The sequence below is a fragment of the Embiotoca jacksoni genome, unplaced genomic scaffold (genome assembly GCF_022577435.1).
Source record: "Embiotoca jacksoni isolate LCO1_2020_lvr unplaced genomic scaffold, fEmbJac1.0.p SCAF_15, whole genome shotgun sequence".
Lineage (NCBI taxonomy): Eukaryota > Metazoa > Chordata > Actinopteri > Embiotocidae > Embiotoca > Embiotoca jacksoni.
Window position 1 is genome coordinate 15,232,893 of NW_027185285.1, and position 24,413 is coordinate 15,257,305.

General features: G+C 38.6%; 1 protein-coding gene across 1 annotated transcript in view; it reads left to right on the top strand.

Annotated features, from left to right (window-relative positions):
• The first annotated feature begins 1,045 nt into the window (after positions 1-1,045).
• Positions 1,046-24,413, top strand: part of fbxl16 (F-box and leucine-rich repeat protein 16) — a 45,698-nt gene continuing 22,330 nt past the window's right edge. Inside the window, exons 1-4 of the mRNA XM_069149877.1 lie at positions 1,046-1,424; positions 10,086-10,797; positions 17,065-17,307; positions 20,696-20,961. Coding sequence (XP_069005978.1) covers positions 10,093-10,797; positions 17,065-17,307; positions 20,696-20,961 — 1,214 coding nt within the window. The 5' untranslated portion in view covers positions 1,046-1,424; positions 10,086-10,092. The remainder of the gene's footprint in view (positions 1,425-10,085; positions 10,798-17,064; positions 17,308-20,695; positions 20,962-24,413) is intronic.

Sequence of the window (24,413 nt, forward strand, 5' to 3'; positions counted from 1 at the left end):
CAAGTGACCAACTTATGTCAGACATGTACCTTGCATGGAGGATACCTATCCATTCTCTGCCGTTACATTGTGTTAGTGATTGAAATACACTCATTATGAGGCAGAAATTCAGAGAACAAGTAGTTTGAAATTTGTTTAACTGTGCATGGGTGTTACATTCCCTGACTAATGTCTAGGGGAGGCGGGGAGTAACAATGTAAATAAACTAGGAAAAAAATGATCACGAGCAAGAAATGAATAAATGAAAAGGATTTATTAGCAATAAATCAAACAACCATATAAGGCAGAAACTTAAAACTACTCTCTAAAAGCGAAAAAGCAGAATAAACAAAAGCGATGTATTAACAATAACTCAAACAACCGTATAAGGCACAAACTTAGAACTACTTTCCCAAAAGGGGAAAAGTGACACTACAGCAATGCTCAATCTACCACAATACACAAGCTAGCTAACTGGTCACCTACCAACGCACTGGCACACAAAACACCTACACGCACACAAAATGTAACCTGCAAGCTGGCCCACTGGGATTTTCTGCCTGGTTTCCCCAGCCTCTTATCCACTGGGGCACCAATCAGCAGACTGACAGCAGCCGCTTTCAATTAAGGGTTTCAGCTGGTAGCTGCAGGCAGTATTATGGGAGTCACCTGTATGGAACCTGAGGGTGGAGAAAGAGGGAGAGCACAGGACACACAGTACTTAACAATGGGAGTCCTAAATAGTTGTCAATTATTTTCACTCTTGCTTTCATACCTGATTCAATCAAAAGAAATTGACAGTTTGTCAGAAGAGGGGTCTTAAATTTGATATATGCCCCTTGAAGATTACCACTGGTCAATTGCAGGTTTACTTGCACACACACACACACACACACGTGTATCCAGGTAAAGCAATTGTCAGGAGTCAAATTTAGGTTTGAGTGTTTCTGGACTGTAGAACAAGCAGAAGGCGCTGTTCAGGTTACATAAGAAGCAGACCCAGTGGCTCTATGCACAGCGTTGCTCCAGCTGCCCTGGCGTATCTCTTTAAATGAGACAGAGCTGCTCGGCTCTGCGTGTGTGCATGTGTGTGGAGGAGAAATTACGAGACAGAGAGGGCCACTCTGTTATGGAGGACTAGGCGTTCGAAAACACAACAGAGAAGCTGTTTTGCGTTTTAAATGATTTACCTGGTTTGAAGCAGGGTGCCGTATATCGCTTCTTGCCCATGTTTGACTGATTCAGATTTCAGACCCGCGTATTCTTCTTGTGTCTATGGGCTTGGTAGGCGCATCTCTTGCTTACCGATAGAACGCAGGACTGCCTCATAATATTTATTTATTTCGCCCATTCTGCGCCGCAACGTTGGAAGGAACGTTATCGAGAGGCAGCATTAACAGCGTGCTGATCATGGATTAATGCCCGAGCGAATTTTCATCTGAAAGGTAGGTTTAAGGGATGCTGTCAAAAAAAGGCCAGACGAGGAGGATGTGTCCCGGGGTGCAAGAGTGTGAGTGGGGGTGTCTTTGCTTGTGATGGATGGTGTTGCTATATGGCAGCAGCATCCACACTGCAGCTCCTCCGCTCAGACGAGGCGGAGGAGACTGCAGAGGAAAGGGGTGATGTGGGCGAATGGCGCTGGCTGTTCCAGCTCTTTGTGTGCATGGTGCGGCCTTTGGGAAGACGGAGCTGATCAGCCGCATCGAGGTGCCTATTATTAACAAATACAATGACGTCAGCGTCTGTTAGTGACGCAACCTCTTTCGTTCTCATTTGCTCAGCGATGAAATGTCCCTCTTCTCAATCATGTTTAACTGCTATCTTTGTTTTTTCAGTCATTGCCCCACCCCTGGTGCTCTGTCAGCTCTTTATCAGTTTATATACTCCATGAATGTTGCTGCACGTTCTATTTTTAAGTTCCTTAAATGGTCTAAAAAAATAAGAAAAATCAATATAGGCCTATTTGAATATATTTTTGTGGATTTGAGCTGTGTTTTGCTTTAAAGCACTCGTTTGAAATTTCTAGTGTGGTGGGGGTAAAGGGATACATTGAATAATACAACACGTGTATGTTTTTTAAATCCTGCTAGGTAAATGTCCACATTTTTTTTTTTAACTTTGCACTTCTAACTTTGTAAATTAGCTTTTCTCTAATAATGTTATATGTCCCAGCTCAGACTTAGATAGCCTTGAAATCACAATGGTATTTTAAGGGTTCTTTTCTCATACTTAAGAAACAGAGGAGAGATTCAAAATGGCAACTGGTGCAGTTGATATGCAGTGAGCTCAGTAACTATAAGTTGCAACAAGTTGGATAGTGGCTGTTGATCAAAGTTTAATTATACTGCAGTGTTAATGTCTTGAGTTACAGTAAAGAGCAAATGTAAGTTCTAGATTGAGAGTGACGTAAGCTCAGAATCATATAATGTGTTTAATACAATACAGCCACAGATATTGTCTCACTCATGGTCTTACATGTCCGAAAATCTTTGGAGAACATTTTTAGTTTGATTTGCTGACACAATAGATATTTATATGATAATAATTACAATAACAATGCCAAAAAAAAAACGTTTCCAAAAAGTTGGGACACTGTTTAAAATGTAAATAAAAACAGAATGCAATGATTTTGCAAATCATGTAAACCCGTATTTAATTGCAAATAGACCAAAGATAACATATCAAACATTGAAACAGAGAAATGTTATTGTTTTATGAAAAATATATGCTTATTTTGAATTTGATGCCAGCAACACGTCTCAAAAAGTTGGGACACGGGCATTTTTACCAGTGTTTTGCATCACCTCTTCTTTTAATGACACTCTTTTAACAACACATTTAGGAACTGAGGAGACCAGTTGCTGGAGATTTTAAAGTGACATGTGTTCTATTCTTGTCTGATATAGGATTTCAACTGCTCAAAAGTTCAGGGTCTCCTTTGTCGTATTTTTCATTTCATGACACGCCAAATTTTATAAATGGGAGACAGTTCTGGGCCGCAGGCAGGCCAGTTTAACACCCAGACTCTTCTACTACTGAGTCATGCTGTTGTAATACGTGCAGAATGCAGTTTGGCATTATTTTTCTGAAATAAGCTAGGCCTTCTGGGAAAAAGACTTTGTCTGCATGGCAGAATTTGCTGCTCCAAAACCTGTATATATCATTCAGCATTAATGGTGCCTATCCAGTTGTGCAAGCTACCCATGCCATGTGCCCTATACCACCATGGATGCTGGCTCTTTAACTGAGCCCCTATAACAAGCTAAGTGCTCCCTCTGTTCTTTAGCCCGGAGGATGCAGCATCTATGATTTAAAAAAAAAAAAAAAAGTTACAATTTTGATTTGTCAGACCACAGGACAGTTTTTTTTAATTTACCTCAGACCATTGTAAATGAGAGAGAATGCAGTGGTGTTTCTGGAGCATATGGTTTGTTCTTTGCATGATAAAGTTTTAACCTGCATTTGTGGATACAGTGATGAACTGTGATCACAGATAATGGCTTTAGGAAGTGTTTCTTAGCCCAGACAGTGATTTCCTGACAATTGTATCTGTTTTTAAAGCAGTGCTGCCTGAGGGCCCAAAGCCATCCGATATTTGTTTTTAACCTTGTCTTTTGCATACAGAGTGCAATTTTTCCACATTCTCTGAATCTTTTTATGATATTATGTACCGTTGATGATGCAATCCCCAAATTCCTTGCAATTTTACATTGAGGAACATCGCCCTTAAATTGTTGGACTATTTTCCCATGCAGTCTTTCGCAGAGTGGTGGAGACTTTCCCCAACTTCACTGCTGAGAGACTCTGCCTCTCTGGAATACTCTTTTTATACCCAATCATGTTACTGATCTGTTGATGTTCCACCAGGTGTTTTTTTTTTTAAATTTTTAGCTTTAGACAACTTTTCCAGTCCTTTTTTGCCCCCGTCCAAACTATTTTGAGACGTGTTGCTGGCATCAAATTCAAAATGAGCATATAGTTTTCATATAACAATGATATTTCAACTTTTGATATCTTGTCTTTGGTCTATTTTTAATTAGATATGGGTTGATGTGATTTGCAAATCATTGCATTTTGTTTTTCTTTACATTTTACACAACGTCCCAATCTTTTTGGAAATTGTGCTGTAATAGATATAACAATTGTAGACTAAAAACTGTTCTTGTTTTGGGTTTATGTCATATCAATCTCAATGGCCACTCGTTAATGTGTACAGGGATATTCAGATTCAACTAACTTCCCCTTTTGATTGGGACCCACTGCCCCTCCTGAAAGAAACACATGTCCAAGTCAAAACCTAGTGTGTGTGAAACTGATAAGTAGGAATTGATAAGTTGCGGTGTTCAGCTTACTACGTGTAGCTTTGAATTCTCACTCACTCAGTAACAGACACTTGCTCTATAGCTCTGTCCAAGCTGTTGCGGTCCAGCCAAAAATATTGTATTTATATTATTTACCTAATTTATGAGCACCTAGTCTGCTGCGTGTTGCAGGCACGTTGCAGGTCGCAGTTTCTGTCCTTTGATCTCTGTGGTTCAGTTAGGGCGGAGCCCAACCTCTGCTGCAGACATGGGTGAAGGGAGTGACAGAAGGTTGTCCACCCACATTGAAAGCGTTTTTCCCTCGAACGGGTTAAAAAATAAATTGCTGAAATTGATTGCTAAATATACTTGGACATCTGCCTTTATTTAGACATTTTTTTATGATGTATTAGGTATATCCTCAGGATACTTACTTAAAGCACCCACAATCCTGTGTGGTGATGCACACTTAGAACAGGGTTATTCAAACTCACTAGCAAGATGGCTGGATAGGAAGATCACTGGGGGCTAATCACGTGCATCCCTTTCATGGTATCAATTTCAGACTGCAAAATATAAGATGAACATTGTAAAATAGTATTGGCCTGTTTTATAATAATACGAAAACAATTCCATGCAGACATATGGTGCTCATAGCAGCTCTATATCCATATTTGTTAAAGGTGAAAACCGTAAAACAGTATACGGGAATATTCTTGCAGGTCATAGAAAATAACAAACAGGTCATATCCGGCCCATGGGTTTGGAGGGGAGGTTGAATAGCCCTGACCTAGAATATAAGGACTCTATAACACAGCAGTAGGTGGGGATAATGTTCTGCCTGGTCACAATGTGCCATTGTGTACATTAAATGCAAGGAAGGAGTCTTGCATAGCAACTAAATGACCTAACAGTGAAGGACCTTTCCTACCACCTTCTTTGGGATTGAGAAAAATGCTGTATGTAAATATGGATGTTGGGAGCGATGATGACATGCAATGGTTTACTTCTGAGCCAAATTAAAGCCTAAAAAAATGGCTTTATGTGCAATGAAATCTGTTCTGGCTGGAGCCAGGACCTTCCAAATATGGGAAGTGGGGTAAAGCAGGGTAGTGACACTTGAATCGTGTTCATAAATCACACGTACATCATGATTGTTATGTTAACTAGCAGGCAAGGTGTATTGTACACATTCTATTTGTGCACTAAAATGATCAAACATTACCAAAATAAACAAGTAATATTTACTTACCAAAAATAACTGAATATTGAAATCCCTTCTTTTAGTACAAATAACAAGCCAGAAAACAGATTAAAGCAAGCTACAAACAGAAAAGCTGTCTGTGGAAAATGTATTGCTTACTGCACCAACAAATGACAAAAAAAAATTAAGTAATTATATGACAACTGAATCGATACAATGTGCATGCCACTCAAGTTAATCGGTAAATGACCCTTCCTGCCTTGTTCAAACAGATTGTCAATTATTCCAGAGCAGGCATATCAATCAAGCCAGTCACACCCCCAAACATATCTCGCATATGTTTGAGTCCTCCTGTTCATCTACTTTATTGTGGAATTACATTTTCCTAAAGAAAATGCAATGTGAATACTGCAAGAGCTTGCCTGAAGCTGCTCCTGCTTGGAAAGGATAAAAGGTGTAAGAAGGGTCAGACCACCCTGGTACCGAGCAAAGGCTCTGCTGCTCAGGGGAAGACTACCCACATCGTATGCGACTTTACCACGTGACTATCAGGTAGGGTTGTGCCAAACTGAAACACTGTCAAACAGTGGCTCTGCATTTCTAGTAAAGAACTGATGAAAAGTAAAAACTGCTGGCTGTGCGGGTTTTGAAGTGGTGACATTAAGCAAAGGACAATGCAAAGGACATAAAAAACCCTTTTAGCATCTGCCTTGAACACTTAGGATGCCGTAATTTTTTTTTCTTCTTCAGTTCTTTCAAGAGCATGTACTTTATACTATTATATAAGTGGCCCTCTGCTGCCCCAGTCCAGCAATTAACAGTGACTAATTATTGTCATGTATGTATTATCATGACCATGTATTATCTCGGTCAACAAATATGAATGAACTGCCTTTACCTATTAGTTAGCTTGTGATCTTGTATCTTTGCTTTATTTTTAGAGAATAATACATTAAGATTTTAGTAGGAGATAAAACCTTTGCAGGGTATAAGTACCATAAATGAATGAATATTTTGTAGTTATGATAAGGACTAATTTTGGTGAAAAAAATTAACTCGGGGGGGTGGGGGGGGAAATGTTATCAATGTAAAAAAATTTATGCCAAATTCTAAATACAATTTGAATAATTTACAAGGATAAAAGTTAACAGTAAAACTGATTTTGTAAAAAAGCATCGACACAATAAAAAAAATTGTAAATACCAGTTCCCTTTATCGGCAGGATGGACTTGATGGAGTTTTACTTTATATTCTTCGGGATTGATTGCTTGGGGATTCGAACGCTTGGTGGGGTGAAAGGTCTTCTCTGCCTTTCATAAGGCTTTTATCTAAGCCTGTTGTTGGTTTATAGAGGAACATTGTTTGGGAAAAGAACTATTTTTTTTTTTTTAAAGTAAATATGCCAGTAGAGTACAACCTCGTTTCCAAAACCCCCGTTTCCTGGGTAAAATGTAGGGACGAGTAAGTACACTATTATCTGTATCCGTTTCTGTTAAAGCAACTATTTTATCTGTATCCGTATCTGTACTTGGATGGGGTGGGTCTTCATCCGGAAGTGTGGAAAGTAACCGGAAGTTGTTCAATTAAGTCTGAGGTTGGTAAAAAGAAATAGATTTTCTATAGTGGTAGAAAAACGTATGGTAGAATAATATTAGTAATTATTCAAACAACTGTTGTGTGAATGCTGCAAAGGATATTCTGACAAACTGTTAGGAGTAGAATTGAAACTTAGCAGAGGGCTGGCCCTTCACAGAGACAAACATTAATACAATAACACCTTGTGTAAAGTTAAAAACTTCATTGATGCAAAAATATCATTCATTACTTACTGTTTCAGAACATGGGTGTTTACAATTAACTTTTTTCTAACTTTTATGCTTTTTAGCCCTTGTGCGTAATTTCAATTAACTTTTTTAACTGAAATCCGTCCTGATCATACCTACTAAATATTCACTCATTTTTGGTGTTTATACCTTTAAAAGGTTTTATTTTATAATACGATCTTAGTATGTTATGCTCTAAAATAAAGCAAAGATTACAAGATCACAAGCCAATTCAAAGTTATCTATATGTAGTCTCACCAATGAAGCTGCTCATTTGTACTTGTTGACTAACAAAATGCAGTGTATCCTCAGTTACTGTTAATTGCCTAAAGGTAGCAGCAGAGGACCATTTATATAATGGTTGAAAGATCATTGAATGATCTTTCAACCATGGATCTTTCAACCATTATATAAATGGTCCTCTGCTGCTACCTTTAGGCAATTAACAGTAACTGTATATACAAAGGCATACACTGTATATACAAAGGCATATACTGTATGTCTCTCTGTCTCTACTGTTACCGGACAGTCTAGTTGTTCGGTAGTTACTAATCTACTCCAGTAGTAGATGCCTGGTTTAATGCCCGTCTGCTCAGACTATTCTTGCACGTTATTCTCCTTTTCTCTTTCCAAAACAAAGATGCATCTGCTGTAAAGCAGCAGTGCATTCACCCTTAACTTCAGGCAAGCTCTTGCAGCTTCGAGCAAGCTCTCTCAGCATTCAGAAACACATTTTCTTGAGGAAGTGTACATTGTTACCAATCTTGATGCATATATTTATTTTGACGAGTTTGCGTATTTTGCTCGTGTGTGTGGATGCTTGGTTCAAGTTTTGTTGAGTGCTCCCAAGAGGTGCCTTGGGGATGCTACAAATATGAACAGTTTATATGTTGTTATTTGCGACACTGATTTGTAAGAAACTTGGTACAAATGATCTGAGGTCATGACTCAATATATGCATAAAATTTGGTCTTGATTGATTAAAATGGGCATCACTTATTACAAAAAAATTGAAATTTACAGACATTTTACAAAAAAAAAAAAAAAAATCGAAATAAATCAGGTATGTGCTACAGATGGATTTTTTTTTTCCAGTACATCCCCTGAATTGTGACAAAGGTTTTCCTCACTGTATGCATGGTCAGTTATATATAGTCTGTAACTATATATTCTTTTGAATATGCTAAATCAATTAACATTTACATTGTATATCTCCACAAGTCTTTGTTCAAATGTTACCAAAATTGACAAAGACATTCTTTCTATACTAGATATCATATCTGTCTCTCAAAATGTGATTTAAAAAAAAAAAATCTTGAACAGTTTAGCTTCTGAAGTATCAGGCCCTTGACTTCTAGTGGATCACAGGCAAGCCCTGTTACCTTTTGACTCAACATAAGCAGAGCACCTGACGGAGACACCACTGCCACATAAGATGGAGCAATGGTACCAACTTTTAGTATAACCTTGCATTCATTATCTTACAACTTGCAACATTTTTATTTTATAATGGCCTGTGACTTCTGAGTAAATTTTTCCTTCATCTGTTCTGTAATGGGTTACTGATGCTTTGAAGCATGTGTTTTATGGACCTTTTTTTGTTGTTTGCTTAAGTTGCTCCTGCTTGCAACTGTTGTTTTATGCAATTGCTCAACCTCGTTTATGGTACAGCTGAGGCAGAGTCACTCTTCATCTGCTCAGGAACTGACAACAAATACTATATTGTGATGAAATGTAAAATATGTGGTCTTATTGAAAAGTGCTTTTGATAACTCATTGACGCCACGTACATATAAATAGATTGATATGGAGCAGGTGTTAATAGCGCAGCCAGTTGTGTCAACAGAGTGGGACAGAGAGCTGGTGTTGTTTTTGAAGCCCTATAGTCGGCATATTGCATAACTAAGTGGTTCGAGTCTGTGAGCTGTCCTCTTGGTACCGATACATTGAAGTCACAGAGAACAGACTAGATGAGGCCAGCATTAATTTACACTATGTTGTGTTTTCACTTGGATACTATGTCTAGCTCTGTTGAATGCAACTAACAAAAGAGAGGCTTGTCTATTCAAACAACAATCTGATGATAGTTGCAACATTTTGACTCTTTTGTTTGTAAACTGCAGAATGGTTTTCAGTAAAATACCAAATGTTTCTTATAAAAAAAAAGTTGCATCTTTTTCTTACACTATTAATACTTCCTTTTCATTGATATTTAAATAGAAGTATGAAGTTTGAGGTATGAAGTATGGTGCAGAGAGCAGTTTCCACTGGAGAAGGCCCTAAAAGCCTCCCCTTCTACTTTTCAGAACTCGTGGAACCACATTCTGAGTGCTCTATGAAGATGATAGTTGATGACTGAAATATTCTTCTCGCTTCAATCAGGTTTCAGCGAGACAACATAAATTCAATTTGATGTTTAATTATGAAATAATAAAAACAGAATGAAGCTAGAAAAATCTAATTATAAATAGTTCACATATTAGATGATTTAACAGTCCACATTTGGTGGTCAAATTTTGACTTACAAAGACCATCTATAGCAAAAAGTAATATGACAGCAAAAAGTAAAATGATAGAACAGGTTTGTTATACGCAGTTTGTATCATTGGTCAGTTAACGCAGATACTTAGTGACATCACATATGATGTAAGGCAATTAAGAAAAATGTTTGTTAAAACAGTTAAAGGAAGGTTTATACACACCATTGCTTTGGAAATAAGTCTTTACACACAAGCTTCCGTGTTTAATGGCAAATTTGTTTTTTCTTTCTTTTACCAGGTTCCCAATGTTGAACATGTCCACCCCCAATGAGCTGAAGTCTCCATGCGTTACTCGCAACGGCATGGTGAAGTTGCCCCCCAGCCAGCCCAATGGTCTGGGCAGTGCGAGTATCACCAAGGGGACACCTGCTGCCAAGAACCGCCTATGTCAGTCCCCATCTGTACCCTCCATCCTGCCTCCTCCACCCTCCTCCCTTCCCTACCACCACCACCACTTGGACAGCCCTGGCCTGCCTCACGGTGCAGCCCCACTCTTGGTGTCTGACCTTGAACCTGGAAAGACACCGGTGGGCCTGAAGCCATCTCTTCGTCAGCTTCCCTCTCTCCCCCTACCCAAACCCATGCTGCTGGAGCGTCAGCTTGTCCTGGATGAGAAGCTGCTCAACCGACTGCTCTGGTACTTCACCACAGCTGAAAAATGTGTGCTGGCGCAGGTATGCAAGACATGGCGCAAGGTGCTGTACCAGCCTAAGTTCTGGGAGGGTGTGACACCCATCTTGCATGCCAAGGAGCTATATACCCTGCTGCCCAACGGGGAGAAGGAGTTTGTCAGCCTGCAGGCCTTTGCCCTGCGTGGTTTCCAGTCTTTCTGCTTAGTGGGTGTGTCGGACCTCGACATTTGTGAATTTATTGACAATTATCCGCTGTCCAAGAAGGGTGTTCGCTCAGTCAGCCTTAAGAGGTCCACCATCACAGATGCTGGTTTGGAGGTAAGTAAGGATGTGTTTGAAAAAGAGAGGGTACTTGATGATATTTTCCCCAATGCACATGGCAGATGGTTCAGAGTGCCAGGGAAGTTAAAGCATATAGTGGAGCCATTTCAGCTCTCCTTTACTGTCTAAGCAGCCATTCAGGGAGCAAAATAATTTCACTGGTCATCAACAGTTGTGAATATCCACTAATTCATTATGTTTTTATGGAATGGGCCAAAAAACTTGTAATGGCTATTATTTTTCCAGTTTTAACTTGAAACATATGCAGGAAGGGTTGAATTTTATTAACGCTAGTTAGACATTAATTTAAAAAAAACAAAACATAATGGGATTAGAAATTTGTCCAGAATAAAAACACTGAGAGCAGCAGAGTAGTGTGTTGTTAAATTTGTTAGGGAAAAAAAAACAGTAGCGTACAGGTCATTTAAAAAAAAAAGTCAATTATTTGAGACGATCATTATTTAAATACTGAGGAAAATTTCAATACAAAACATTTTTTTTGTGTGCAATATTTTCATTATCCAGTAGTATCTTTAATGGGATAAAAACGTACTTCTTAGGGCAGAAAGGAAAAGTTAAGTTAAAGTTAAAGCAGTCAACTTTTTCTCTGGAAAGTGCCTGTATATAAGGGGATATATTTGGACATTTGGCAGCTTAAATGTTGATTGTTAGTGTGATGGTTACATGTTTGTTAAAAAGCAGTAGCAGAGCTTGTTTATTTTTCTTTACATCCATTTTTTATCATTCCTGCCTTTTATGCCATTTTATTCTGCTGCTAGAAGCATAAACGTGTGATTCTTTGAACGTGTTTCTCAGATGAGTCTTTATACCTGCTAGACTAGGCTGCTATTCTGGGGTAAGTGGATGGTTGCCATGGTGAAAGCTAGAATTGTTGGCTGCATGATCTATAAATGGACTTCAATGTTTTGAGGTACTGATTTGTGCATTGCCTTTTGGTTGCACCTTCCAGGGGACAATTCCATTTGAAAAAAGAAGGAAATGGAAAGGAAAACACAAATGGAAAAAAAAAAGTAGAATAGGTATCTATGCTCTAAAAGTGTAGATACCAAAAGTGTAAATGAAATCATGCAATAATACAAACATAGCTCAATACATGCATGCTTCTTTTCACAATAGTTTGCTGTAGCTATTTTTTATTTAATTTTGGCAGTTTTTATTACAAAATGTTGCAATGCCATTTTTATTTCAATTAAGCGTTTTTCTGATGAGAAAAAACAGGCCATTTCCAGTAATAACATTGGTTATTTCTTTAGTCTGAAAGACTGAAACTTAGTCATGTAATAAATTACAGAATGAAAGCATAGATTATGAAAATAGATATAAAGCAAAAGTCATAACCCTTCAAATGTATGCTATCTAACATGCTCTGTCACTATAACACAAACAGCAAGTCATGGCGATTGTTCTGTGTAATATGTGAAGATAATATACTCAAATGAATTACCAAAACTTGACAAAGGAGTAATGTTTCAATTCAGTTTAATTCAATTTTATTTATATAGCTCCAAATCACAACACAAATTATTTCTGGGCATTTAACATGGTAAAATCGTAAACAGAACCTTACAACATTATATAAAGGAAACCAAACAATTCAACAGTTCCCACAACAGCTGGAAGGAAACAACATTTCAACAGAAAGAAAAACCTCTGACAGTTGAAAGATAAAACGTCCTTATAACAGGAAGAAGCCTTTAGACAGAACCAGGTTCAGAGATGGGCAGCCATCTGCCTCAACAGGTTGGGTTAATGCAGTGGTTCTCAAACTTTTTTTGTCACGCTCCACTTTGGAGGAAGAAAAATGTTCATGCCCCACCGCCCCAACAAAATTGTAACAAAATGGTCCATGTTGAATTTTTATTGAAATAACAACATTTTGTGACTCCTCCTTCAAATAATAGAATAAAGAAAATTGCTATCACTTTCAAGTAAACCAGATTGCTCCATCAGACAAAAACAAATAAAATGTGCAATCATTTTGTTAGAACAATGCAAATAAAGTTCTATCTGAAAAAAACCACCTAATATTTGGCCAATAATAGCTTACTGTGGCTGCAATTAACCTGTTTTGCACTGAATATCTTTTGAAAATAATAACAATAAAGTGCAACCTATGAAAAACTAAGCAAAACATGTTCAAATATTTGTCAATAAAGAGTTTGACTGAGCTTTACACTTCACATTTTAACAAGCCAGGGATTATTTAACTGAAAGATGAGGTAGAGAGACAAAACTATATTAGCACAGATCCTAGGTCCCATACGCCTCACAATTTTAGGATTAGCAGATTTGACTAAATCCAAACTAGAGGGAATTTGATACAACGCCCAACTCATGTCACTTATGGTGACGAATACGACCATTCGAACAAACTCTGGGCATTCTGGGAAAAACCGTTAACTATCCCAACACGCTACAATATCTTTTCAAAACAACAATAACGTGCAACCTGTGCAAAACAAAACAAAATTAGTGCCGATATGTGTGAGACATCAAGTTTGATCAGTATTAGTGGCTGCAATGAGCCTGCTTTCCAATACAAATCTTTTTAAACGGGGTTGCAGACTTGATACGGCCACTCTCAATTCATGCTCAATGTTGAGCTTAGATCTGTATTTTGTTTTGAGAGAGGCAACAGCAGAAAAGCCGATCTCACAGAGGTAGGATGTGGCGAAGGGAAGCAGAATGCCCACAGCCCTCTGTCCGATAAGTGGATGCTCCCTCTCCACACTGAGCCAGAACTCACTCAGTGTTAGAGCTGTAAACCTCCGCCTCCGGGTAGAGTCGAACGTGCACGCTAAGCTACACATGAGTCGGCGAGGATCTTGGCCGTCGCACGTGCAAGCGTAACCTGTTAACGGCGTAACGTAAACATTTACACGTAAGTACAGGCATTTCTCCATGTATTTATTAATGACTTAGTTTTATGTCCGTGTACTTTGTACTTTTGTAATATGTGAAGTTCTCAATAAAGTTCTTGAAATAAAAAAAAAAATCTGCATTTCCCCCTGCGCTCCACCTGTAATACCACTGCACCCCACTAAAGGGGCGCGCCCCACAGTTTGAGAATCACTGGGTTAATGGGAGAGGAATCGATAAAATAAAAGCATAGCAATCCAAGACAATGAACCTTTGGAGGGGCAAGTAATCGCAGACCAGAGGCATGCAGCTCCAGGGCAACGGATACCTGGAAAAAAAAAGGCACAAAACTTCCCAAGTGAGGGGAACTACATAGAGATACAACAAACAATAAACAAAACTAGGCTGGAGCCTATCCCAGCTCACCTAAGGCAGGGTACATCCTGGACAGGTCGCCAGTCCATCACAGGGCCAACACTTATAAACGGATGGAAACAAAGACCATTCACACCTAAGGGCATTTGTAGAATCACCAATTAATCTGAGGCGCATGATTTGTCCAAAGTGGGAGGAAGCCGGAGTACCCGGAGAGAACCCACGCAGGCACAGGGAGAACATGCAAATTCCACACAGAAAGGCCCATGCCCGGATTCAAACCCAGAACCTTTTTGCTGCGAGGCGACAATGCTAACAACTGTGCCGCCCCGATTTTATTAATATATATATTTTTTTATTTTATTTTAAAATAGTCGGGAAAAGAAAAAAGTCCAGGAAAATTGCTTTAAGTGCGAGTGAAAGGACAAATCTTCATCAAAGATGACTCCAATGTTTCTTACAGTGGTGCTGGATGCCAAGGCAATGTCACCCCGAGTGACTAAGTTATTGCAGAAAGAATTTCTGAATTTAGGGTCAAATAGAATAACTTCAGTTTTGTCCAAATTTATAAGTAAAAGATTGTGGGTCATTCAGGCCTTCATGCCTTTTAGGCTTTCTTGAAGTTTCTTGAAGTTTTACTAATAGATCTGTCTTGTCTGGTTTTATAGAATAGATATAGCTGTGTATCATCTACAAAACAATGGAAGTTTATGCAGTGTTTCCTCATAATATTGCCTAAGGGAAGTATATATTTATAGTGTGAAAAGTATTGGCACGAACATCAAACCCACTGGCACTCTATAACATTTGTGCGCGTAAAAGAATTATTATTGACGTAAAAAAGTTTCATTTTTGTTTGGTGGATATGATTTAAACAAGCCGATTGCAGTTCCTTTGATCCAAATGACATGTTCCAATCTCTAATAAGATGTTGTGATCAATAGTGTCAAACGCAGCACAGAGACTTAGAAGGACAAGTGCAGAGATGAGTCCGTTGTCTGAGGCTATTACGAGATCATTTGTAACTTATACCAGTGAAAGGAAAAAGAGGCTCAACAAAACTTTTGGACTCTGTCAGCCTGACTACAGTGCGGAAAAGAAACCTGGGATTGTTCTTGTTTTCCGCTATTAATGATGAATAATATGTAGTTCTGGCATTACAGAGGGTTTTCGTCGATGTCACTATCCTTTCAGGATAGTCCAATCTGTTTCAGATTAAAGTTCCTTTGTACTGCCACCCAGCCATTTTGCTGTCCCAGCTGTTCAGGTGCTCTGGGAGCAAAATAAGGTGTGGCCAACTCATTCGGTAATTTGGTGAACACGAATGAAAGCACATCTGTGGTACAGCATAGTGCAGTGATACAGTAGGAAGAATAGATAATTAAAAGATGTCACAGCCAACCACAACGACTGAGATACTTACCTCAGCAGATGATATAGCAGCCTCAACAGTCTCAGCTGTGAGGGTAGAGGGTTTTGTCAACTGAAACCTACTGATGTAATTAATTTATTAACGTGACTGATGAAGAGCAATGTTCTCGAAAAATCACTGATGTTGTAGTGTTAATAAATCAATTGCATTGGGAAATTTGAGTGTTCACAATTTATTCTCAAATCAATAATTGAATGGTCTAAGATGTTGTGCATAAATTGTTGTGCCACTCTGTGGCCTTGCATGGCTGGGTAGATTTATAGTTAACCTGAGTTGCCTTTTATATTATAGCTGAGACTGGCTACTTTGCAATGAGGCATGCCAACTGTTGGACTCGCATCTAATTTAATAGACAAGAATCAGCTTGATTTTGTGACATGATGAACTGATCAGTAGGTTCCATTCAAAAACTATTGTTTTAGTTATTTATCTAAGTGGGATGGAAGACATACATCCACAAAACTTGTCTGTGCAATTTTGGATAGTTCCATTCATGTGCACTCTTTCCTACTAAAGGTCAGCTGTGTTGCACTTAGACCTGGTTTGAGTTGGTGGAAGCGCAGGGAGGATTTCACCTCAAAAATCAAATAGTGATCAACTTCAAAATATCAACAATATATGTTGTCCTTGAATAGCTGCAGCTGATGATAGAAATATCCTTAGAGCTGTGAAGGGGAATTACAAAACAATAGTCATTGTAACATCATCTTCCCTAAATTGAAACCCAATAGGCCGTAGAATTTGTTATCCTCTTGCTAAACAAAGTAAGACTGTTAATAACTGATATCTGAATCCTGAGGGATATTATGTGAAAGAGTATATATGATTGTTATGGTTGTTTGATGTATTTTATGTTTTGATGGTCTATGGAGAATGATTTATGTGTAACTGTATGTTTAATCGGTGTGTAAAATCCCTACCAAAGAATGCAAAATGAATTTCAGTTTAAACTGACTATGAAATAGAATCTTATAATATTGGACCACCAGACTACAGAGCGAAGGTATAAATAATTAGCCACAGTTTGTACAAGACTTAAACGGAAGAATTACAGAGGGTGTATTGCATACCTTTCATCAGCAGTAAGAATCGAAAGGGTAGATTGGAATTTGCCAAACAGTACCATTGATAGGATAAGTGTATCCAAGCTTTATTAGACTGTTACTATGTATACCAAATATTAGGACATGTTTTATACACAGATGCAGATGATTGTGAAGGATTATCTTAATTTTTGTCCTGTTCTTGTATATACAATATATGAACCAGCACATGCTAGACCTTTTCACAGACGGATTTACTGACATGTTAGATAATTAGATAGTGGTTGGGAAAAGTTGCTAAATACAGATGCACATGCTGAGTAGGAAATTGTAAAACTGGCAATTTTAAATATAGTTCCTGTGTTTGATTACAAAAGTATTAAATAGTAGTTAAACCAATTTGAGTGGTACTTAAACATTTACCCTTCAATTTTTAACTGTTCTTCTTTTTGTCAGGTACTGTCTATCTTTTCTTTATCTCTCTATAGCCACATTTCAGCAACTGCATCAGTCATTCAAACTGTTATGTTGCAGGTCATGTTGGAGCAAATGCAAGGCCTGATGCACCTTGAACTGTCAGGCTGCAATGACTTCACAGAGGCTGGCCTGTGGTCAAGTCTCAATGCCCGGCTAACTTCACTGAGCGTCAGTGACTGCATCAATGTGGCAGATGACGCCATAGCTGCGATCTCACAGCTACTGCCCAACCTATCAGAGTTGAGCCTGCAGGCCTACCACGTCACTGACACCGCCATGGCCTACTTTACAGCCAAACAGGTAGGATGTAAAAACAAGAAATAACAACTTGGTACCTACCCGTCAACCTGAATTCTCCCAATTTCATGTTTTTGAGTTTCCAAAAAAGACTGTAATGATTTTCAAATCATCTAAACTCATATTTAATTGAATTTAGACCAAAGACAATGTAACAAATGTTGAAACTGAGAAATTTGACTGATTTATGAACTATATAAGCAACATGTTTCAAAAAAGTTGGGGCGGGGGGCATGTTTACCACTGTGTTGCATCGCTTCTTCTTTAAACAAAACACTGTAAATGTCTGGAAGCTGAGTTTGGGAACTGAGAGGGTCCAGTTGCTGGGGTTTTGAAAGTGAAATGTTGTCCCATTCTTTCCTGATACAGGATTACAGCTGCTCAACATTTTTGGGTCTTCTATAATGTGTTTACGTATCATGATGCACCAAATGTTTTCAATGTGTGACAGGTCTAGACTGCTGGCAAGCCAGTCTTGCACCCAGACTCCTCTACTATAAAGCCATGCTGTTGTATTATGCGCAGAATGTGGTTTAGCATTGTCTTGCTAAAATTTGCAAATTGTTTATATGCTACAATCCAGACAACGTACAATATGTTGCTCCAAAACCTGTATATATTGTTCAGCATGGTCCCTCTCCTCTTTAGCCATGTTTTACAAAATCATGGCTAAAAAGAGAGGGACCCAACTTAGTTTCAATATTTTATATGTTGTCTTTGGTCTATTTTTAATTACATATGGGTGTCCATGATTTGCAAATCATTGCATTCTGATTTTATTTACATTTTACACAGCATACCACCTTTTTTGAAAATGGGGTTGTAAAATACATTTTGGTTTACATAAAGTTCTTATTGCTATTATTCATAATGTTAGGATAGTAGAGAAACCATGTAAGCTGGTTCTTTCAGATACATTTCTTATTTGTCAAAAGTATGCCTGACAAGAATTTTGGATAAATTAACTTTCTTTGTGTGAAAGAGAACAAGCTTTAAAGCCTCTTTAACTCTTCAGCTCTTATATCTGCTCTCATTAACTTTGTTTCTGGCTCATCGGAAAGGCTTCTTCAACTCTGACAGACTGGAACGACTCTCAACAACTCTCAAGGTGTTAACAACCCCATGAGAAGTTAAAACCTGGAACTCCCCTCCATTCTGTCAGAACTAAAGGAACGTTTCAGATGAGAGATAAAATGTCTTCAAGAAACTAAAAAAAAAAAAGTATTTTCGCCCTAGGATAAAACTTAGGTTGACCAGCCTTTGTAGATACATTTTAGTCACTTGAGTTTTAAATTTAAAGTAAAAATAAATGAATAAAGGAGTAACTATGAAAAAAAAAAAATCTTTAAGTACAATGTTGTAATTAACATTAAACTATATACTACAGTGGTGTGAAAAAGTGTTTGCCCCCTTCCTGATTTCTTATTTTTTTGCATGTTTGTCACTTAAATGTTTCAGATCATCAAACAAATTTAAATATTAGTCAAAGATAACAAATAAACACAAAATGCAGTTTTTAAATGAAGGTTTCTATTATTAATGGAGAAAAAAAATCCAAACCCACATGGCCCTGTTTGAAAAAGTGTTTGCCCCCTAAACCTAATAACTGGTTGGGCCACCCTTAGCAGCAACAACTGCAATCAAGCGTTTGTGATAACTTGCAATGAGTCTTTTACAGCTGTGGAGGAATGTTGGCCCACTCATCTTTGCAGAGTTGTTGTAATTCAGCCACATTGGAGGGTTTTCCAGCACGAACCGCTTTTAAGGTCATGCCACAGCATCTCAATAGGTTTTAGGACAGGACTTTGACTAGGCCACTCCAAAGTCTTCATTTTGTTTTTCTTCAGCCATTCAGAGGTGGACTTGCTGGTGTGTTTTGGATCATTGTCCTGCTAGGTCGCTTCAGCTTGAGGTCACAAACAGATGGCCGGACATTCTCCTTCAGGATTTTTTGGTAGACAGTAAAATTCATGGTTCCATTTATCACAGCAAGTCTTCCAGGTCCTGAAGCAGCAAAACATCCCCAGACCATCACACTACCACCACCATATTTTACTGTTGGTATGATGTCCTTTTTCTGAAATGCGGTGTTACTTTTACGTCCGATGTAATGGGACACACACCTTCCAAAAAGTTCAACTTTTGTCTCATCAGTCCACAGAGTATTTTCCCAAAAGTCTTGGGGATCATCAAGATGTTTTCTGGCAAAAATGAGACGAGTCTCAATGTTCTTTTTGCTCAGCGGTGGTTTTGGTCTTGGAACGCTGCCATGCAGGCCATTTTTGCCCAGTCTCTTTCTTATGGTGGAGTCATGAACACTAACCTTAACTGAGGTAAGTGAGGCCTGCAGTTCTTTTGATGTTGTTGTGGGACCCCAGAGGTTGTAACCTCTCGGATGAGTCGTTGCTGCCCTCTTGGGGTAATTTTGGTCGGCCGGCCACTCCTGGGAAGGTTCACCACTGTTCCACGTTTTCTCCATTTGTGGATAATGGCTCTCACTGTGGTTCGCTGGAGTCCCAAAGCTTTAGAAATGGCTTTATAACCTTTTCCAGACTGATAGATCTCAATTACTTTCTTTCTCATTTGTTCCTGAATTTCTTTGGATCTGGGCATTATGTCTAGCTTTTGAGGATCTTTTGGTCAACTTCACTTTGTCAGGCAGGTCCTATTTAAGTGATTTCTTGATCGAGAACAGGTGTGGCAGTAATCAGGTCTGGGTGTGGCTAGAGAAACTGAACTCAGGTGTGATAAACCAGTTAAATTATGTTTTAACAGGAGGGGGCAAACACTTTTTCACACAGGGCCATGTGGGTTTGGATTTTTTTTCTCCCTTAATAATAAAAACCTTCATTTAAAAACTGCATTTTGTGTTTACTTGTGTTATCTTTAATATTTAAATTTGTTTGATGATCTGAAACATTTAAGTGTGACAGACATGCAAAAAAAAAAAAGAAATCAGGAAGGGGGCAAACACTTTTTCACACCACTATGTATTCAGGAATTGTGCTTAAATATCAGTAATAATGTGTGGAAGACAAAGTAATTATATTAAATTGGTTTGATGGATGAGATATGAAATTCTGCTTAAATAGGTCTGGCAGAAAGAGCAACTTGTAAGTAAATTGTGAGTAAACTTTCAGACGCTAGGTTACATAAAAATGCAGAGGGTAGAAGAGATCTGATGTTGATGTTGAGTTTGTATCCAGAAAAGGTTTCGAACTGATTTATTGAGATTTTAACAAACCCCTCCTCCACCTCAACACGCACTTTACTATTCATATATATGGACTGTGATGGGCCCATTTTTTTTTATAATAATGACTTAGCCCCAGGTTGTTATCAATTTCCTTTTATTCACTTGCATAACCAAATAACTAAAATCCATCTGCAGGGCTACACCACCCACACTCTGCGGCTTCACTCCTGCTGGGAGATTACCAATCATGGTGTGGTAAACATGGTGCACAGCCTTCCCAACCTGACTGCCCTTAGCCTCTCTGGCTGTTCCAAGATCACTGATGATGGTGTGGAGCTGGTTGCTGAAAACCTGCGCAAGCTTCGCAGCCTGGACTTGTCGTGGTGCCCTCGAATCACTGACATGGCCCTGGAGTACATTGCCTGTGACCTGCATAAACTGGAAGAACTGGTGCTAGACAGGTCAGTGTTTCTTGTGATCCTGTCCTTTAATCCTTGTGAAAGTAGACCAAAATCTATACTCAAGTCAACATTTAAGCAAAAGTAGTAAAACTACCTTACAGTTGATTAAATCCGAAATCTTACAAATTGTCTTGGTCTTCAGGTTCGGTGATTCAATTTGATTTAAAATAATGGATACTACATTGCAGTGTCATGACTCAGCTTTAATTCAAGTAAGTTCATGTCAGTATAGAAAGAACTATGAGAAGTTTACCCCTTTTTTCGACTCAGGGCTCTATATTTGTCAATCCAGGCACAGCACAAACGCAGATCTAGATTATGTACACTCTGACCGCATGTAGGTGTAGCCAACTTTTTTGGTAATTTGGCGAACACAAACACAAGCTCATCTGTGGCACAGTGGCAGTTAGAGAAATAAAAAGCAGGTGTGTCAGTGAACTTCAATCATGGCCAATCCAATCAGTTCCTCTCATCCCCTTTTAAACTGCTGTGCTGCAGCGTAGCGTCAATTATATAATGGCTGCAGAAGGAGTTGACCGGTACCGTAAGCCAAACTTTACGCAGGAGTACACTGACATACTTGTCTGAGAAGTTCAGACTCATAATCAACACATTTATTATACAACAATTAGGCCTCCATAGGCTGATGAGGTAAATTTGGCTTGGGAGGATTTAACTAATGTGAATGCCTCTTCCTGTGATATTATGAGAACTGCTGCCCTGTGTGAAAAGTGATTATATGAGTGATTTAATACCAAGGTAAAAAAAAAAATACTTGCGCCAAACACTGGCAACACAGAGAGAGAGAGAGAGAGAGAGACAAAGTGACAAAGAACACTCATCCAATAAACTAAAATAATGTTGTGGAGTGAGCATAGGTAAATTTATGCTCACAAAAGAAGCGAGAATTGGATTTTACTTACAAAGAGTAGATGCTGGCTCTCGCAGAACAGTTTCTTCTGCTTGACAGTTGCCATGTTGTAAATGCTGAGTTGGATGGATAAGAGGGACAGAAGCAGTGCTTATTAAATTATCAACCCTTGTAGAAGTTCATCAACAGAAACAATATGAATATGTCCTAACTTCCATGGGGACAACTTTTAGCTAAACATTACATGGCAAGTCATTTAAATCCTGAACATCAAAAGTAGATTCATCTAAATTCTCTGAGTTTAAAATCATCTGAGGGCTCAGTACACTACCAACATGGATCCTGTCAGAATGATCAACATAATGATCAGAGCTTAACTAGAGTTTGTATTTGTTGTGATAGAGGTTATTTGTTTGCAATTCTTCCATTTACAAAACTGTAATAACAATAATGTGAAGTTAACCTACTGTTAAATGTTCATACTGTTTCTAATTGATACATTACATATTCAACTGAAATTACATTTAAATACTACATTGGTAATCTATCTGTGTAAGTTCCAAGCCTTTCTATTAAAATGCTAAATTTCTATTTTGGATTTGTAAATTCTATTTAAATATACAGGCAAATAATATTCACAGTTGTTCATTATGGTACTTACCAATTTCAGCAATATGGCTAAAGTTGATAACTTTATAAAGGCACAACAGCAAACCTGTGAACACAAAGAAAATAGCGAGATCTTACTTGGTCACAATAGACTCAAATTGATTAACTGAGCCTTAGGTTTACTGCTGGTTCTGTACTTTACTACAGTATGCTGACAGATGCAAGAATATGAATATGTCCTCAATACTCAGTTACTCAATACCCTACAACTTAATTTACCATCATAATTTTTGGTTATGCATTACAGAATAAAACTTTAATTCATATGTATTTGTCAGCCCCGTAGGGAGGGGATTTAAAATCCAATAATTTAAAATAGACTATAACTTGACAAAATAGAAGATAAAAGTTGCCTGACAACGCCACCTAGTTTGGGGAGTCTAGGTCTCCATAAAAACACAGGTTCTTTTAAAATTGGGGGGAGAGCAGCATGGATCACCAAGACATAATTTAAAAGATGGTACAAATATTTTATTTATAATCTAAACCCGTAAAATACTATAAAATAACTACAATTAAGTTAAAAGTCCCATAGAAGAAAGGAACAAGTTAAAAAGAGTTAATTGTCCAGCTAAAAAGGGATCTACTACTAAATTAAAAAGTTCAACACCAGGTAAAAGCCAGCCACCAGGAGGGTAGTCAGGGTCCAGCTGGTTCCTCTGGTTCAGGCACTCATCCTCTCCAGGGCTCCTCCAACCACGCTTGACACCATCGCCTGTCATCTTTACATCCTCCTCCTGTCCGTGGCCACTTTTCCTAGTGCTCGCTCTGCTCCTTGCCATGCTTCTTGCTCTTACTCTGCCTCTCTTTCCTTGTGCTGTAGTCTGTCCTTTATAGTGGCTCCAGTAATTGGTGTCCACCTGGGAGAGAGGGGAGACCCTGCCCTCCTGGCCAGTTAGGTACTGCCAGCACTCTGATTGGTCCCTCTAGACCCAAAGAGCCTCTCCAGGTGCAGGGGATCAGTGACTGCAATCAGCTTAATTAAAGTCAATAGTGTCCAATAGTATGCCTGGTAAAGATGTAGGTTATAAAAACATGCAACTAAAACACCACAATGCAAATAAAAACAAACCATGCTAAAATCAATATAAAAGCAACAATGATTCACAGCAAATATGGCTTACTCTCCTCCTGATGACATATTCAGAATTGTATTACTAAATGCTGTTTCAAGAGCAAAAAGGTAAAGATATCTACCGGGGAAAAAAACCTCTGAATTTCAAGTCTGTGGGGCACAAAACAGTCAGTCAACTACAATCCCTCTCCCCCTCCCTCTGCTGCTGCACAGCTTCACCTGCATCCCACCTCTCCACTGCTGGTACAGGTGAGAATGGCTGAGGAGAGGCTGCATTGTTTATTCGCCGTTTCAGACCGGGTATACGGAACATACAAGTGACCAGTGGACATTTCATTAGACATGAAGCCGACACGTTTAACATCCGTCGGATTAACAAAAAGTGGTGCATGACTGAAATGACACGACTCACATGCGGTAAACAGACAGCAGGCTGCGGCTGTAGACTCCGTCACAGCTGACACATTACTTAGTTCGTTAAATGCAACGTTTAAAAAGTTAATCTCTCGTTTACCCTCCCAATGTTTATGACACTTACAGTAACGTGTATTTCTATTGTCAACTTAGTTCCACGGAGTTTCACCGTCTGCTCCACCCGACTGCTGCTCTGCTGCCGGCTCTGCACATACAGCTGTCTTGAGATCCATCACAACTCAGGACATTTATTTTTCGCCATGTGTGATCCATCTGCTGTAGACAGTCAAAGATATTTTTCTGTCAAATCAAATGTTGTTATTACTATGACTGTACTGTTTATTTTTTTTATTCAGAGTCTCAATATATGCAGTTGTGACGTCATTTGCCACGTGGATGCGTTTGCATAGTTAGGCTAAATGT